The 18,943-nt window shown below is 37.9% G+C and overlaps 1 protein-coding gene across 1 annotated transcript in view; it reads left to right on the top strand.

The window, feature by feature from the left end:
• Nucleotides 1-111: 111 nt before the first annotated feature.
• LOC308657093 (uricase) overlaps nt 112-18,943 on the top strand; it is a gene marked incomplete at its 3' end in the record, with an annotated part of 31,108 nt that continues 12,276 nt past the window's right edge. Inside the window, exons 1-4 of the mRNA XM_081308554.1 lie at nt 112-210; nt 12,656-12,874; nt 14,605-14,721; nt 14,820-14,898. Coding sequence (XP_081164680.1) covers nt 181-210; nt 12,656-12,874; nt 14,605-14,721; nt 14,820-14,898 — 445 coding nt within the window. The 5' untranslated portion in view covers nt 112-180. The remainder of the gene's footprint in view (nt 211-12,655; nt 12,875-14,604; nt 14,722-14,819; nt 14,899-18,943) is intronic.

The raw sequence follows: 18,943 nt of genomic DNA on the forward strand, positions 1-18,943 counted from the left end.
ACTCAGTGTGGTGCTTTGCTTTAAAGAGGCTTTGCTGTCTAATTGACTACTATGCAATCAGGCAAACATATTGACCGCCTATTCTTCAGATTAAATAAAAAAATCTTACAAACACTGGTTTTGTCCAAACTATTCTTTCTCATTCTTGAAACTGCATCTGAACTTGAAGGCCAAGGGAAAATGACCCATTACCATAACGACTCTAAAGAGGTGAGACTCATCTATTTTGGGAAGAAAGAAGGAATGAATAGACATCTGAAAAGAATTTCTTTAAATGCATGGTGCTCTTGAATCAATTATTAAAGATGCTGTCATAGTAAATAGCAGTTAATGTCAGTCCTGGAAGTCACAATGGCTCTCTAATCTGTCTCTCTGATTATGGATCCAGATCAGAGTCATTTAGAGGATCCAGATCAAACAATTCCCTTGCAAATTAGGCTGCTTTTGTGGCCCAATGGGCACTGTTGGGGGTTCTCAGAGTTCTTAGGAAAGGGAGGACTTATGGTTCTACTTCTCCTAAGACAATTTTTTGAGGAACACGCTGGGCTACTGACCCACATTATGTGCAGTATCTGCAAAAAGGGCAGAATTCTGAACCTAATCTTCAATCTGCTGAGTCAGAATCCTTCCAGTTGGGCTGAGAAATAGATATTTTTAATGAGCTTGTTGTTGAGGCTGGTGCACCCACCTCAACAATGGCCCAGCTGTACCATTTCTGGTAGACTAACAGCCTTCTGCATGGAGCAGACTAAATTGGCTAAACCAAGAAACATTTTTCTTACTATTTCTCCATGGATATTGTCTCATTTTATACAGGTTTCTGCTGTGTGCAGAAAAAAAGGATTTCAATAACTCCAAAGAACAGTAAAAAAAATATGGCATAAAGATAAATTTTCTGTTAAAGTGGAGTGAAATTGAGTTTATTTGTTTATTTTATCTTGCAAAAATTACAATGGTGAGCACCCAGGTATAGGGTGTTAATTAATATATTCAGAAAATATAAGCAACTTATTTTCAGTATGTAGGCTAAAGACTACGTTGAAGTAGTTGAATAGCATATACACAATTCCTGCTTTCTTTCCCTCGTTACATGCTTGGCACAGGGCCTGGTAATAGTAAATGATACTTAAATGTTAGCTAAGGTTATTATTACAGTCTCACAAAGTACGATGTGGAAAATCTGTGTTAGGATGCTATTTGCTAAATCAAATTTTATTTAAAGATCTGGAAAGACACTATTAGATTGGTTTCTTTCAGCTGCCATTTTCAATAAACTGTCATCTCCTGCTTTTTCTGACTCAGACATGCTGGTTGTCAGTCAACAACCTTCCTTTTATAGTTGTGATTGTTGAATGCCATAGACACTCAGGGTCTCCAGGGATTTTTAACAAGGCCTGAAGCCTAGATTCCAGTGTGTCCCCATTTTTACTAAAAATAGCGAAGTAATGGTATGGGGAGAAACTCCTGAATTTGGTGAATGAAGAAAATGCGAACAGGAAAGAATATTTTTCACAATATTATCTGCTTTTGAAGTCCAAGTAGAATAAAAGTATGAAGACAATGGGTCCTTCACAACTCAGTCACTTCTAAAGTAATATAAAATGCTTTAGCTGGATCTTGGCTCCGTATAGCCAAAAAGAAAGGATTCTTCACTTTGTAACAGGTTTCTGATTTCATAGGTGAAGGTTTGCATTTACTCATCCAATATGGAAAATTCCTGTGTCGATCTCTTTAAACAGTGCGTCTTCCACTTTTGCTTCATCACATCTTTCTAGTACATTCCATGTCTCTTCTGTCTGCTTTAGCTCCTTGTATGACTGTATTAGTCTTTGATTCCTTATTGGGAGCCATCTTCTAGTTCTCTAATTCTCTATTAAGGAACATTAATCCATTGCTTAACTTATCTCTTCCAAATAATATTTTTTTGGGGGGGTACTGGGGATTAAACTCAGAGGCACTCAACCACTGAGCCACATCCCCAGCCCTATTTTATATTTTATTTAGAGACAGGGTCTTACTGAGTTGCTTAGCATGTCACTTTTGCAGAGTCTGGCTTTGAACTTGCAATCCTCCTGCCTCAGCCTCCTGAGCCACTGGGATTATAGGCCTGCGCCACCATGCCCGACCCAAATAACGTTTTTTGAGTTGTGTTTAATCTGTTTATTAAGCCATTCTTAATGCATTTCTGGAAGTTTTATTGGTTTTTGTCTTTTCTAGATTTACTTGTCTTTTTTATGGTCTCTTGTTTCTTGATCATGTACTCAATCTTTTATTTCTATCAAAATATTGAATATATTATTTAATATTTTGTATTTAATTCCAATATCTGAAGTGTTTGCAGGTCAGATTTTGTTGTTACTTCTGCAACTCTTTCTCACAATACTTTACTATTATATGTACTTTTGATTTGGGGCTGTAAATTCATGTTCCTTGAAACTTTATCTGTGAAAGTTGTTTTTTGTTTTTTTTTTTTTTGCTGGTTTTTTTTTTTTTTAGATTAAGATAAAGTTGGGTTTTTTTCAGTTCCTAGTCTATGCTGTCTTCATCAAAGTACAATCATCCTGTGAGGACTTCCAGGAGTTAGGAGTCAGGCTGCTGGATTTATTTATTCATTCACTTGTTTGTTTATTTTGGCTTTTGAAGTATGATGAACATATCATAAAATTTATCTGTTTAAGTTCAGTTTTCTTTTGCAAGACTTTCACAAGTCTGTTGGTGGACCAAGTGAAATCTACAATGTAACATACTGAAGGAAAAAGTTGATGTACTTATGTTAGGAGGATGTGGGGAGGACTTAAATTATTTTGATAAATAGAGATAAGAAAGTGTAGAAAAAGGAATAGTCCATGAGAAATGTAATTTAAAGAACACAACTAAAACTAAGAAGAGGGAATGATGACTGAAAAATTGTATTTGGTCCATCACTAGCCTGCTCTTGGTTGCCCTGAGAATGCCCATTCTTCCTGGAAGCCATCTTGATCTCCCCCAATCCGACTTAGGTGTCCTTGCAGTATATCCCCAAAGCTCACTGTACTCTCTCAATTAGAATAACTAACAAAATGTGTTACTAGTTAGTTTTTTGTTTTTTTCCCCCTGCATCTTCCTTTAGATAGTAGTGGTCAGAATACTCTTGTGAGCCACAGCTTACTTTTAAAATAAAGTTTCATTGGAACATGGCCACACCCGCTCAGTTATGTGTTACATATAGGTTATAATGACAGAGCTGAATTGTTGAAACAGAGGCCCTACAGTCTGAGAGGGCTAAAATATTAACTACCTGTTCTTCACTGGCTGGTCTAGTGTGTAAGCGCAATGAGGGCAGCCTGGTGTCTGCCTCGCCTGCTCTTGCATCTCCAGACCTACCACAGTGCCTCTTACATGAGGTATCGGATGACAAAGGTTTCAGAGACTTCTATCTGGAGAGATGTGGAATTTAGAATGAATTAAATGGGATCACAGAAATAAACAAATACAGATATGTAGTAGGCAAAACCCATTATAAATCATTTAATTCTGCTGTTTATAAATCAGGGAGGCAGAGGTAGCTGTGAGGACCAGGCAGCCACGTATGTGATTTCTGACTGAGCTTCAACTTCCTTTGCTGAAGATGGGCCTCCTGTTTTCTACCTTCATAGAGAGCCCACAGGCTCAGTGAAATGCTCCTGCCTGGCATATAACTGGTGGCACTGAATGCTGGTTCCTTCCCACTTTGTTTCTGTCTCTTCCATGACAAAGTAATTTCCTTTTCCTTGCAGATAAATTTAAAACAGTTTTAAATAACCTCAAATAAATCAAATAAATTTCAGTGTTTTTTTTTTCCAGATGAAAGTCAGTTGTTCAACTCAACCAGGAGTTAGGAGTCAGGCTGCTGAATTTATTTATTTATTCACATATGTATAAATTGTGATATTTATACATATGTGATGGGTCCAAAATAACTAACATTTTTTGTATCTCTCTCTATTATGGAGGGTAGACATTATCCTTACAGAGACTCTTCTAAGATTTGGGAGAAGATTCTGTTAACAAAGGCTTGAAGCTGGACTTTCATCCCAGAGGGCTGAACCCCTCCATTTTCCTCCTGCTGACAGCACAAGCACAACTCACAAAAACACAGAATCCACCTGAGCTCAGCCTCCCTTGCAATCACACAAACATGACTATAGTGCTAGCAAATGGGATGGTTTGGGCTGGGGCATGTCTTGTGTTGATGAGTTTCTGCCTATGATAGTGTTTATTTTAGTCTATAGCACTCTCTGCTATGCCAGTCTGCCTGTCCCTGTGTCCCTGTGTGACACTGGGCAACTCATTTAACATCTCTGCACTGCTTTATTTTAAAACAGGGATTTTTTTTTTAACCAACTCACAGAGTTGTTGTGAGGAATAGATAAAACAATGTAGGTTCCAGTGGGTGGGAGATTAAATGGGAAAAATGGTATATAAATGCAAGTATCTGGTAGAATGATTAATTCTCTCCTTCTGTTGGGATCAGCATATTTTCTTTTTCTCTTTAATGAGTGTGATTCTAGCAGCATTCGTCAAGCGGATCAAAGTGGGTGTAGGGAATGTGTTCCATGGGGAAAGAACATGTCACTTGGAGGCCCAGGGACTGGGCTCTCATCCAGCCTCTATTACCTAGTATCTTTGTGACCTGGGATGTTACCTAGCCCTGGTGTCTTCCTTTGTCAAGCTTGGATAATAATACTGACTTCACAGGGCTCTCATAAAGGATTAGAGGAAATAATATGTACACATTTTCTTACATATATCAAACCCTCAATATATGGTTGCTGGTGTTATTTTTAATTTCAGGACTGTACATTTAGAAATAAACATCTTTCAATATAGGCCTTTCAGTAAAATTGTCTTCTAAACACATTTCTGGAAGTCTTCATCAATTCCTTGAGTTGGAGTTTCCTGCCCCTCTTCTAGAAGCTTCTGGGGGCCTCTTCAGGGTCCTTGCCCTAAACCTGTTGGTTCAGTGGAGAAGTTGGCAGGAGAATTAGCATCTCTGTTGGCATTTGGTGATGAGTTTCACTTCCTTAGCAATAGTTAGAAGAATTAACACAACTGAGTACCTAATTGGAGTCTTTTTTTGGGTAATAGGTTATCCTTTCTACCATAATTATGCAGATACATTATTATACTGCTCTTGAAACATCTACTTGACAAATCCCTTCAGAGTTGTATTTTAAGCATAATACACTTTCCTCCCAATAACAATAAATCATTCTACAGGTTAAAGCGACATGTCATTTTTTTTATTGGATATCAACATTCTCCCATCTAACATTTAGTAGATTCCAGGAAGCCAAAAAATTAAAATAAAAATACCAGCTGTCTCTAAGATTATTACTCACTGTTATTGTCCTTAACATTATTATGCAATTAAGATCCACCAAACTGATATTAAGATTGCAACAAATACTCCTTTTTCTCATATTAGTTCAGCATGTTTCTCTGAAGTCTTTTTGTTCACAAATGCCCAAGAACACAGTTAAGCAAAGAAGAAACCTAGGCAGAGAATTAGAAGAACCTCTCCAGCACATTCCAAAGATAAAGAGGCCATCTCCACGCACAATTCTTCCTCCTATTCTAGCACATTGCAACTGAATTGTGATATTTATACATGTGTGATGGGTCCAAAATAACTAACATTTTTGTATCTCTCTCTATTATGGAGGATAGAGATGATCCTTACAGAGACTCTTCTAAGATTTGAGAGAAGATTCTAGTCACTTTAAAATTTAAATTTATGTTTCTCCTTATCTGGACTAATATTTTTCCAATACTTTCCCTGTAATTAAAATCTACTTATATGAACACATGCTTGATGAATACACACACACAACAGAACAAAATTTATTTTTAAATATTGGAAAGAGGGGCTGGGGATGTGGCTCAAGCAGTAATGCGCGCAGCCTGGTATGTGCGGGGTGCTGGGTTCGATCCTCAGCACCACATAAAAATAAAATAAAGATGTTGTGTTCACTGAAAACTGAAAAATAAATATTAAAAAATTCTCTCTCTCTCTCTCTCTCTCTCTCTCTCTCTCTCTCTCTCTCAAAAAAAAGTATTGGAAAGAACTAAAATTAACAACAACCTTAACTGAAGTATTTTCCTCTGCCAGGAGAACAGAGAAATTCAGTGGTTGGAACATGGCATACTGGAATCAAAAACATAACACCACAGCTAAGAGAAGCCACTAAAATGAAAGAATTCTTTGCAAAAAATAAATGAGTTTGTATAAGAGGTTAAAATAGTTGGAAATTGTGTCATAATATCACTACTTCTGACAAAATATTAAGTTATATAGAAAGGCTCATGGGTGGTTTCACGAGGGTTTTTATTCTTTTAGACTAATTTAAACACACAAGTGACATAAGCAGATCTTGTTTCTTCTCTCTGTAAGAGTTCTTATAGGGTAAATATAGACTAGTGTAGGTTGGTCTCCTTCTACCCTCCACTTCATCCTGTAACTTGAAAATATGAACCTAAAGCAGGATTCATGGAGTGACTTAATACTGGAATAAAAATGTTTTCCCTACTAAAATAAAAATGACTTAAATTTTCTGAAATACTGTGCAAACTGAGGGAGGTTGTTCCTTGGTCAAATAGTCTGTGACAATTTACAAAGCGTTGTCAAGTGACTTGATGGTGCCTTCAGATCATTGCATTGGCAATACTAAGACACGCACATAGATAATAGAGGAAGAAACTGACCTCGATAGCTAGTGCCTGTTCACCACAGTGTGCTGTAAGGAAAAAGACAAGAGACATGCTTTACAGAGGAGTTCAATGTGAGATGAGCTACAAGGCCTGGAGAGAGCACCTTCCAGGCAGTGGTACTGATGGGTGGTTAAAATCTCAGACTTGAAGTCAAATCCCAGCTGAATGGCCAGGGAAACATACTTCTTTCTGTCTTGGTTCTCAACTAGAGAATGAGGAAATTCATTTGGGAATCTGTTACATGTAAGTATGAGTGTGTGAACATTAGTGTTAAAAGGAAGCCTGGATAAATGCTAAAAGGCTAGAAAGCATGGTGCACAGGAGAGAAGAGCACCAGCTCTAGATAAATATTTGCCCCCAGTGTGTATAAACAAGTGGGATTCATTCAAAATATGATTTTTTTCTCCCCTGTACTGGGCATTGAACCCAGGGATGCCCTACCACTGAGCTTTATCCCCAGCCCTTTTTTATTTTTATTTTGAGACCGGGTCTCAAAATAAATTGCCCAGTTTGGCTTCACATTTGAAATCTTCCTGCCTCAGCCTCCTGAGTCATTGAAATTATAGTTGTGCACTGTAATATAATTCAAAATATGATTTATATTGTCAGGTACTGGTTTTGTCAGTATCATACCACTATAACGAAGCAACATGCACCTGTGTGGTATGATATTGTCAGTCCTGTTGATCAAAAGAAAGAAGGCTGTCTCCCTAAATTTAGTGATGGAATTGATATCAAAATGTTCCAGCCACTACTTCTTGTCAAATTGGCAGGCCAGACAGATGATAGCTGACATTTAGTGACACTTACTAAATGCTAGTCACTGTTCTAAGTACTTACTTTCAACCTCACAACTATTGGTAATAGGTACTACATTATCCTATTTTTCAGATCAAAAAGGGAAGGAATCAAAGGATTAAATAATTTTCACAGGACCACATAGCTAACGGGTGATGCAGGTCAGCTGACACCAGGGCTCACATACTCTTTTACTCTCTTCTTACAATACTGTTTCACTGCATCCAGGAGGCTGTACACGAAGAATGTTCAAGTCACCTCCTTTGTGCTATCTCATGGCCAGTTGGAGGATGGCAAGTTGACCAAAGTGTTCCCATAATTTGGACTCACCTTACACAGAGCAATGTTTCTTAAACTTTTATGAGTCATGAACTCCTTTGGAACCTAATGAAATATACACGTGCATTCCCCAGAAAAATCCACCCTGTGCCCTGCAAATGCATAGTTTTAGTGACAACTTCATAGAGGACATACTTCCACCCAAAATCCATCTTCTGGGCCTTCTGGAAGTTAACAGACCCCAGGCTAAAAACCCCTTGACCTGTCATGACAATCTCATCATTGTAAACATGGCTTAGAGATAAGCAAATGTTGTGTCCCATGACAAACATCCCAGGTCATTCCAGGTGAACTGGGCTGGCACGAAATAATCACACAGAGACAGAGAAATACCTTCTTCTTTGGGTCCTGTGACAGCTTCTCTGACCTTAGGGGTATCCGAGCTGGGACAACACCCAAGTCACCACGAAATCTAGTGATTGGTCAGAGCCCGGTGCTTCAGGACAGGAAAGCGTGGTCATTTGGAGCGACTTCCCACAAATAAATGCTAAATGATCTCATTGCAGAAATGAAAATTGGTGTCATTTCAAATCCTTGAGGTCCCTCCACCATTACTTTGTAGACAAGTATAATTCTCTATCCCTTTATATTTTAAGATATGTGTAGGAGAGGAGATTCTTCTTGTGTAGAGACAGATAAAAGATTTATTCCTGCAGATATTTTGTGCAGAGCATTACTCTAGGAAATTGAGTTTCCTTTTTTTTTCTCCTGAGATTGAACCCAGGACCTTATGCATGCTAGGCAAGAGCTCTAGCACCGAGCTACCCACCAGCCCTTGAATTTCATTTTGTAAGTTGATTTCCTCAAACCACACACTGAGGGCTGAGGAAGGACAACCAAAGGTATGAGTATCAGTGATCATGAAACTTTAAATAAGGCCATTATTACCTGAGTGTAGACAGGTAGAAGTAGCAGCCATTTGATTTTACCTACCCCAGCTTTGGTTTGGTTTGGCATATACTCTACTTATCTCTACAAGTAACTAGAAAGATCCTTTAATGTAAAATTGGACATACAATTATTATTTATCAGTGATAATTATAAAATTTATTGAGCACTTATCTTTTTTTTCCCTACAGCTTTATGTTTTTCTCCTGTACTCCTCACTTCAATCCCAAGAGTTGGACACTACTATTACTCCCTTTTTATAGATGGAGAAATTTGCTTCTATTCAGAGTTAATAGGTGTCAGAACAAGGATTCCATGTGGGCTTCCTGACTTCAAAGCCCAAAGCCCATCATCCTCTCAGCCTCGTGCTTGTCCAATCCATGATCTATTGTCAAATCTTGCTGAGAGACTTTTTGGGGTGTTCTATCCTGGACTTGTTCCATCCTGCTCCAGGCTCAGATGTTTAGGTCCATTTTATTTTGACTCATTGCTCAGTAAAACTTGCTTACTCAAGCTTTGCTCTGGTCCCAGTTTTTCTTAGCTTCATCCAGGATCTTGCTAAGAAGTGCTGACCTCTCCCTGATCTCAAATGATCTCTGGCCTGTGATGGCTGCCTTGCACTTAGCAATGGGAACACTTTGCTTCATGGACTCCCTGTGCACTTATTTCTGTCCTTCCTGGGTCTCTGCTCTCTGTTCAGGCTGCAGTAATCAGAAGGCACAGTTCCTATCTCCACTTTCTCAGGAAGAGGAAGTTCCTGATGGGGTCCTGGCTGAAGCAGCTCTTCCTGTATTGAAATCTTTTGTGTATTTTCGTTGACTATTCTGTGTCATCACACAAGCAGCGGAGGTGGTTAGCAGCAACATCCATTCATTCATGACACATTTATCAAGCACCTATTTATGTTCCAGGCACTGTGCTGAGTGTTGGGGTTGCCATGGTGACCAAGAAAGAACTTGTTCCTGCTTTCATAGTTTACTGTTTTGGAATGAATCAGGCACATGAAAAGGCAATTGCAGTACAATTTGACAAAGATTCTGAGGCAAATAACAAGTATTTTGAGAGCACATAAAAAGAGGTACCTACTCCAGACTTGAAGGACTGGGGCAGAATACCTGGAGGAGGTGTTATCTGACATCTGAAGTTCAACTAGAAGAAATGAGGCAGGCGAAGAGGTTGGTGGTTGGGTAGCAAGAAAAAGAAAGAATGTTCTAGAAAAAGGGAATAGCAAATTCAAAGGCCAACAGGCAGAGGAAGCTTGCCCAGCCTGGGCAGCACAATTAGCACAGGATTGCTGAAGTAGAGTCTGAAGCAGGGTGTGAACAGGTAGGAAGCTGGAGAGGTGTGGATCTGAAGGGTGGCTGTCATGTAATCTCTCTGCGTCACATAGATACCACTTTACAAGCTTGTCTACCACAGCGCTTGGATATTCACTGCAGGGGATGGGACTGAAGACTACATTGTGCTGAGTCCTGCTGAATGTCAGAGACAATACTGATTTCAGAGATCTTTGACTCTGGATCCCAGTTCATGCCACTTAGGGGCTCCAAGCAGCCAAGTGCCTTTTCCCCCAGGTAGAACACCTTCTGGCTCAAGACTTGACAGAGTCTTCCTACTGCTGCCAGCTGTGCTTTCCTCCCCCCAAATTGGTGCCCTTGATCAATGTGCCTTGGCTGCTGTGGCTTCCACAGGCGGGACTGTCATGGTCAAGGTTGCTGCTCAGAACAGAGTCAGACCCTTATTCACCAGCAGCCTATAGGTAGAGGTGGTTATCTTCATTGATGCAAATGGGAACACGAAGGCTCAGAGACATTAAATCACTTGTCACAAGCCACCAAGCTATAAGTGGTGGGCAGAATTTGGAACTGGTCTGATACCAAAGCCATTATAATTACACAAGAGTTTCTCCTTCCCTGTCAGTATTAAAATTCTTATTACAATGTCTCAGATATGCTGTCAGGTTCCTTATCTACCCTTTTCTTGATTGCAAGTTTCCTGAAGGTTGGATTCGAGGCCTTGGAGGGGCCTTTCCAAGAGTTTCCCTTCAGTTTCCTGGCTGGGAAGGACCAAATCCAGCCACCTCACCTCCACTGCCACTGTGTTACAAGACTCACAAGAGCCTGCTTCATCCAGTTTCATCCCCAGAATTTGAAACAGCCTTTCATGCCACAGTTTGATTAAGGGAATAGCAATAATTTCTGTTCCCCTCTGAGGAACCCATAATTTTTTAAGAAAAACAATTTTTTTAGGTGACCCATTGTGTATCTGAGCATCTTAACTATGCTATTTCAGTGAGGTTCCTTGTCTTCCTACCCAGACTCCCACTGTGTGCTGTTTTCTGTTTATATTCATTTCTGTCACTCTCATTACCATTTTAATGTTCAATTTCCATGCTAAATGAAATAGGTTTCTCTCTCTCTCTCTCTGTTCCCTCCTTTCAAACACCAGTAAAGCCAGTGACAAGTCTTGTGGATTCTGCCATGGAGATGAACGTGTTCATTAGCTAAAGCTCCAGCTTCAGACTAGCGTCCTAATGAATCACCAGGCTTTTATTACTTTGCTAAAAGCATAGTTCTCTCTATAGCCAGGTGGCTCTGGCTCTGCGCTCCTGAAGGTAATCTGGACCCTATCACCAATTACTCTTCTCCTTCCTGGCAGCAAATAGAAAAGGCAATTTTCAAATTGTTTCTATTGATCACAGGGCATTTTCTCCAGAATATCACTTTCTATATAAAAGGGCCCAGGATTATTTCCAGTTAACATAGCCAAGAAATTTTAGAGACAGAAGGCAATTTACATAGTGGTCACTTTATAATTTGGAGTCAACAAACTTGAGTGTGAATCCTAACTGTCTTTTACTACTTACTATAAACTAGAGGAAGATGTTAAATCTCTTTGAACCTCAGTTTCTCCCTTTGTAAACCAAAAGTATTAGTGCACAGATCTGTTAAAAGGATTAGATTAGTAGGAATTACCTATACAGAGAAAATTAGCATAGTTTTGACTCAGAAGTTTCTTTTTTTTTCCTACTTATCATTATCACTAGGAAGGTCATCTACCTGTCTGTCTTCAGGGTAATCTGATATATTTCACTTTCTTTTGGGATTTTTTTGCTATATAAGATCCCATTCTTCCTCAAAGATAGGATGTGATATTGCTTTCATAACTACTCTGGATCTTTTATAATTGAATGATAAAATTAAAGCTTAACAGTATGGAGATTCTTCAGAAAACTTAGAATGGAAACAAGTTAAACTTGGCTATCCCACTCCTCGATTTATACCCAAAGGACTTAAAATCAGCATACTACAGTGACACGGCCACATCAGTATTTATAGCAGCTCAATTTACCATAGCTAAACTACGGAAACAACCTAGGTGCCCTTCAGATGAAGGGATAAAGAAAATGTGGTATATATACACAATGGAATATTACTAAGCCTTAAAGAAAAATGAAATTATGGCATTTGCTGATAAATGGATAGAGCTGGAGAATGTCATGCTAAGTGAAATAAGCCAATCTCAAAGAACCAAAGGCTGAATGTTTTCTCCAATATGTGGATGCTAATTTACAATAAGTGGGGTGGGATAGGGAAGAATAGAGGTACTTTGGATTCAGCAGAGAGGAGTGAAGGGAGAAAGGGGGTGTGGGAGTAGGAAGGATAATAGAATGAATTGGACATTATGATCGTATGTGCATACACGACCAATGTAATTCTACATCATGTACAATCAGAAGAATGCGAAGGTATGCTCCATTTATGTATGATGTATCAAAATGCATTCTACTATCATGTATAACTATTTAGAACAAATAAAAAATTAAAGCTTAAAGAAATTTCAGTTGACTTTTTGTTTTCATTTAGCCTTCTTCAATAAGATGATTATGTTTTCGTTACAGAACGATGAAGTAGAGTTTGTGCGAACGGGCTATGGGAAGGATATGGTAAAAGTTCTCCACATTCAACGAGATGGAAAATATCACAGCATTAAAGAGGTGGTGACTTCAGTGCAACTTACTCTGAGTTCCAAAAAGGATTACCTGTATGGAGACAATTCAGACATCATTCCTACAGACACCATCAAGAACACAGTTCATGTCATGGCAAAGTTCAAGGGGGTAGGCATCTTCATAGGTGCTGCCAATGTAATGTAGAATTCACTGTGAGATAGCTTGGGGTGTTGCTTGATTTTTAAAGTTTTCATTACTTTTTCACCTATTTTTTGACATTTAAGCCATTTTTAAGATTTTCCTTTCTACCACAAGATTCTCAGTCTTGAAAAAAAAAACACTTATATTTGCTTTTTCTTTCTTCCTTTTCTTCCTTCCTTCCTTCCTTCCTTCCTTCCTTCCTTCCTTCCTTCCTTCCTTCCTTTCTTTCTTTCCTCTCTTTATTTTCTCTTCTTCAATCTTTTAGACTAATAATCTTATAGAACAAATAAACATGTTATTGCTAATTACAGGGAAATCAGAACCCTGGGAGGATTTTAGAATGCAATTTAACACACTTTGTCATCTCTCTCTTTGAGCCCTATCATTTATTGTTTCTTTTAGAATAATGCGAATTTATAGTAGAAGGTAACAATTCTCTTCTTGTTACCCGGAAGAACATCTTGAGAATGAGATACATTCCCTTTTTATTGTTGAAATCTACTTTCCAGATTTTAATGGCTTCCTAGCTTACTCCCTTACCTCTTACTTTCCATAAGTGGTGGTTAATTGTACTCTTCAAGAGTGACCTAGATCTGATAGAACATGATACTTTTATACTTCCACCTCCAGTTTCTTCAAATGTGAATGGAGCTGTGCTGGTGGGCAATTCTAAATAAGTATTTATTTGCCAAGAAGTCTAAAAGGCAAGAAATATAGACTCAAAGCTTATTTTTTTGCATGAAATCTATATCTATAACACATTAAATGAACATACTAATTGCAATATAATTGCTATAAGGCCTATTTCCACTCTGAACCTTTCTCTTGCAAATCACAATGGCCCAGCAAAAGGAAAAGGCTATGGAAAAAGAAATTGCTCTTAAAATTTTTTTGAATATAGGCCTATATTCTGATATGGAAAAGGGCTAGCTACCAGAGTTTCCTGTATTTTCTGTTCTGGAGAAAAGTGAAGGAATGGACCTGAATGTTAAAGCAATTTAAGTTTATTCATTAGAGATGGAGTGACCATATAATTCCTTATCTAAACCAAGATACTTTTGAATGTGAAATGAGATGCTATTAATAATTATGCTGGGACAAATACAAAACAGAATTATGTTGGGGAAACCTTCAAATAGACAACCTTAATTATATATAAAGCTATTAGTAATTCACAGACCATGCTAGCACTTTAAAATATTGTTTGGAGATTAATATAGAGAATTTGTGAGAACATGGTGAACAGATTTCTGGGAGGGCAAAGCTGGGGATTATCAACAGAAGACCCATTTTCAAGGCAAGGCAGGTGAGATATTTCTTCATTGATATTTTTCCATGGGGAACCAGCAGACCCAGTTGCAGTGTTATGGAGGGTACTGTGATTGGTGTAGGTGATAATTGAGTTTACTATGAGAAAAATCTGAATGACAAGTACCTTTTTGCTCATCCACTGCTATATCCTCTCCTGAAAGACAGGTTTCTTTAAAAAACAGATTGGACTCTCAGCTGGGGATGGTAATCTATGAACACTTGGGAGCTCCAATGAGAACTTGGTATAGGGATCAGTTTGTCTTTTTAATTCTTTTTCTTTTATTCTATAAAGCAACTGACCAGGATAGAGCTCAATGAGTATTTTTAAAAATATTTTTAAATGGGGAAAGTATTTGTGATCACTAGCATTTTGTTTCTTTTTACAGATCAAAACCATAGAAAACTTTGCTTTGAATATCTGTGAGCATTTCCTTTCTTCTTTTAACCATGTCCTCCGAACTCATGTCTACGTGGAAGAGATCCCTTGGAAACGTTTTGAAAAGGTTATCCCAGTCATTTATGGTCCTGATTTAATTAAAGAGATTGGCTTTGTTATATATGCTAAAATTTTATTGAAACCAAAATTTTCCCTAATTTTCAGAATGGAGTTAAACATATTCATGCATTTATTCACACTCCCACTGGAACACACTTCTGTGAGGTTGAACAGATGAGGAATGGTAAGAAACCATTTTTTTTCTGTTTTAATTCTGTGAAGGCAATAGCATGTTTTTTTTTTTTTGGTCGTATAAACAATTCTGTTTATTAGCATGTATAAAAGCTGTAGAGAACATTTAAGGATTTTAAATCTGAAATGGGAATGAACATTGTGACTTTGGATTACATTAAAAAATTATCTACTTTTGCTTGAAAATATAAAAGTGGAACAATTAATTTTGTAACACAATCTGGAGGTTGAGTGAGACAGATGATTTTTGTTATCCAATTTTGAGGTGAGGTGGGGGGGGAGGCCCAAACTGACAAAAACCCAAATCTCTGAATTTTCTCATTAATATTTTTTTTGAACCATATCATGCTATAATTACAGTAATTTCTATAGGAAATAATTACTAAATAACTGTTAAGTTTTCTTGACACTTTATTTGTATAATAAACTGTTGATAATAATGAATCTTATTTAAAAAACAATAACCATTATATAATTCTAGTTACCAAGAAATTTATAAATTAATGGTAGAACATTATTACAATACAGACCTAATGAGTACTGATAATTAAGTGGAGCAAATATTAAAATCCCCAAATCCATATTCCACTAATTTTTTGAGGATGTCAGAGCAGAGTTAAATAATCCACTATGATTTAGACAAGACGACCTCTAAAACCATGGAGCCAAAGGTGGAAGAAATATCTCTATCCCAATTTAAAAAGTAAGCTTCAATGATCATCATAAATTCATAGCATAGGCTCTGAACATTTTTTCTGAAATTCTCTTTCCTTTTTGTCTATGTCTCTTTATCATTCTTCTCTAGCCATCTTCAGTATGAATTTGAAATGGCATCTGAGAGATGTCTGAAATACTATAAGGTCAATAAAATGAAAGGTCTCTTATCATTCTGAGTTGTGTTGGATAATACCCCTTTTAGAAAGTTCTGGTATACTAGCTATCATTTAATATTTTTAACACAATTCAGAGTCTAGATATAGGTAGGGCCTTCTCAGTCTTTAGTTATGGTTACATGAAAGATTGAACAGCTGTATTAAGTTGAAAGAAATGTTTTTTATCCTCTAAATGTGAAGTTGCATCATATAACTCTGTGTTTTGGGTTAAAATGGAAATAACTTCTGTTCCTCCTACCTTCTACTCCTCCTCTTTTTCTTCCTCTTTATCTTCCTTCTTTCCTTCCTTCTTTCTTGCCTTAGGAGGAGAGAGAAGAAACTTTTCTTGACTGTTAGGCCAGTGTTTTCTTATCCAAACCACAGTGACTACCCTCATAAAACAGAAACTGTGAACCAGCTCTGTCTAACTGAAATAGACTTCAAATAACATACATAATTTAAAATTTTTCTAGTAATCACACTAGAAAAACAAAAAAAATGAGAAAAATTAAATTTGACGATATATTTCATTTGACCCAAAATGTCAAAAATATCTTTATGCAATAAATGTAAAAATAACAAATGAAATTTTTTACATTCTTTAAAAAAATATTAAGTGTTATCTCAGTGGCTTAGGAGGCTGAGGTAGGAAAATCACAAGTTCAAAGCTAGCTTCAGCTAGTTAGTGAGGCCCTAAGCAACTTAGCTAAGACCCAGTCTCAAAAACAAAACAAAACAATTAAGTCTTTGAAATCCTGTGTATATTTTATATTTATAGCACATCTTAACTCATACTCATCATATTTCAAGTGCTTAATAGCCACATGTGGCTGGTGGCTACTTTATGGATCAATGTATCTCTCAACTGGTTTTCAAAGACGTTCAGGACACTGAGCACAGTCCTCATTTCATTTTCAGTTGTATAAAATAACAGCAGGGGATAGAATTAGACTTCAGGAAAGCTGATTAAAAAATTAAAAAAATTTATGAAATGTTTATGTAAAGAGTTTATGTCATTCATTCCTATATCATTCATTCAACCATTAGATTTTAGACACATATTACATACACAAGGGACTGTAGATAAAGAGATGAGCATTGCTGATGCTCTTCCTGACCCTTGTAAGTTTACAGGAGATGAAGGGAGTCAGATCTATGAACAGATTCACTGCAATATGAGGGACTAAACACCACAACCTAGGGATTGAAGGAATGATAAGGGAACAAAAAGCACAAGAAAGTACCTCTGCCCCGGAAAGCCAGGAAGTCTGACAAGGGAGAGGAAATATTCCAAATGACTTTTGAAAAATAATTCAGAACATGCTGGTCATGGAGAAAGGGGCATATAGGGAGAAGAAATGGGACATATACAGGTAGGATTCACAAAGGAGTAGAAGAAGAAAATTGAAATGTTTTGAGAACCAGCCTCAGGCAGAGCAGGGTGTTAGGCAAATATTTGATTGTTGAAAAGACAAAACATTTGAGGACCAGGAACAGGTTCAGTGGGTCTGGTTCCTAGATTGGAAGAGGTGGAGATGAGGATGAAGAAGTTGGCCCAGATTGGACTCTGGAGGGCTTTATGGGCTGTATAAACAAGTTTAGTGTAAGTCCAGGGCATTTTCCTCCCACAATGGTTAAGCCCAGAGATCTTGGGGGCAGGATGAATTCTTTAAATCTGAGCTCTACTAGCTAATAATTTTGTGGTAAGGAACAAGTGAGTTATACAATTTAAGTGAGTTTTTATTTGCAACATGAGGATGCTAGTGCCTAGTCTATATTGTCCAGAGAAATGAAGGAGACAAGTATTAAATTATTAGAGCACTTATCATAGTGCCTGGAACACAGGAAGCTCTGCTTAGATAGTAGCTATAATTATTGTTTAGTATGATAATGGAGAACCACAGGAATCTTTAAGGGTCAGATGAGTGAGTGAGGGTGTGTGCATGTCTGCACTTTTGTTCAGTAACTATGATCAAGGTCTGATGAACAAGGCTGCCGGAGAAGGAGGCAGCAGTGAGACATTTGGAGAGATGAAGATGTGATGGGGTCTGAATGAAGGCAGTAGGAGTAGAGACGGAAAGATTCAGAGGTTTCTGTGGGCATCGTGTGAAGATGTGTGCAGTGGTAACCAGTGGGTCTCAGTGTTTGGGTAGGGCTGGGAGGTTGGAGGGAAGGAGGAAATAAAGAAGCCCCCAAAGGGGGAGGGCTGAGGAATCAACTAATGATATAGACAAGGAGGATGTTTATGGGGGAGAGTGGTGAGTTTCAGAGTATGGGATAGAGAAATATTTGGGGACCATCAGCACACTGATAGATCAAACTTAGGAAAAGAGACTTTTCCAGAAAAGCACATTAGGTGAGAAGAGGAAAGATGAGGGCCTGGTAGAAACTCCTTAGGTGAAGGATGGGCCATTCAAAGAGTGAGACAGGAGAATGGTCAGAGAGGAGGTATGGGGCAATGATGTCATGAAAGCAGAAGAAAAAAATATAATTCAAGAAATCAGGGACAGAAGGCATAACAAATTGGTCTGTATGTAATAGCTCATCACAAGAAGCTTCTTTTTGTATAAGTCAAGTTCAGTGTTCGTTTGCGGGAGCTCTGCTCCATGAAGTTATTCAGAAATCCAGGCTAAGGACAACTTTATATTTTTAGTCTTTACTTTTTGGGGTTACTTGGGAGTTGATTCCTTTGCCAGGCAACTAGGAGAGGGAGAGATGTTGGAGGAGAAAAAGGAAGGGCAAAACCTCTCCAGCATCAGCACCAGGCTGGAAATGACACAGTGGCACAGAGCACTTTTACTGGGGAGGGTCAAGGTCACATAATCACTCTGATTGCAAAAGAGGCAGCAAAATGCAGTCTATTGTGCCCAGGAAGAAGAGGAAACAATTATGTCTCTGCCACAGGAGGGTTAAGAAGTTTGGAAGTTAAGGGGAGGGGAGGGGGGATAGTAGAGGATAGGAAAGGTAGCAGAATACAACAGTCACTAATATGGCATTATGTAAAAATGTGGATGTGTAACCGATGTGATTCTGCAATCTGTATTTGGGGTAAAAATGGGAGTTCATAACCCACTTAAATCTAATGTATGAAATATGATATGTCAAGAGCTTTGTAATGTTTTGAACAACCAATAAAAATATATATTTTTAAAAAAAGAAGTTAAA

Source organism: Spermophilus citellus, assembly GCF_964194105.1.
Source record: "Spermophilus citellus genome assembly, chromosome: 9".
Lineage (NCBI taxonomy): Eukaryota > Metazoa > Chordata > Mammalia > Rodentia > Sciuridae > Spermophilus > Spermophilus citellus.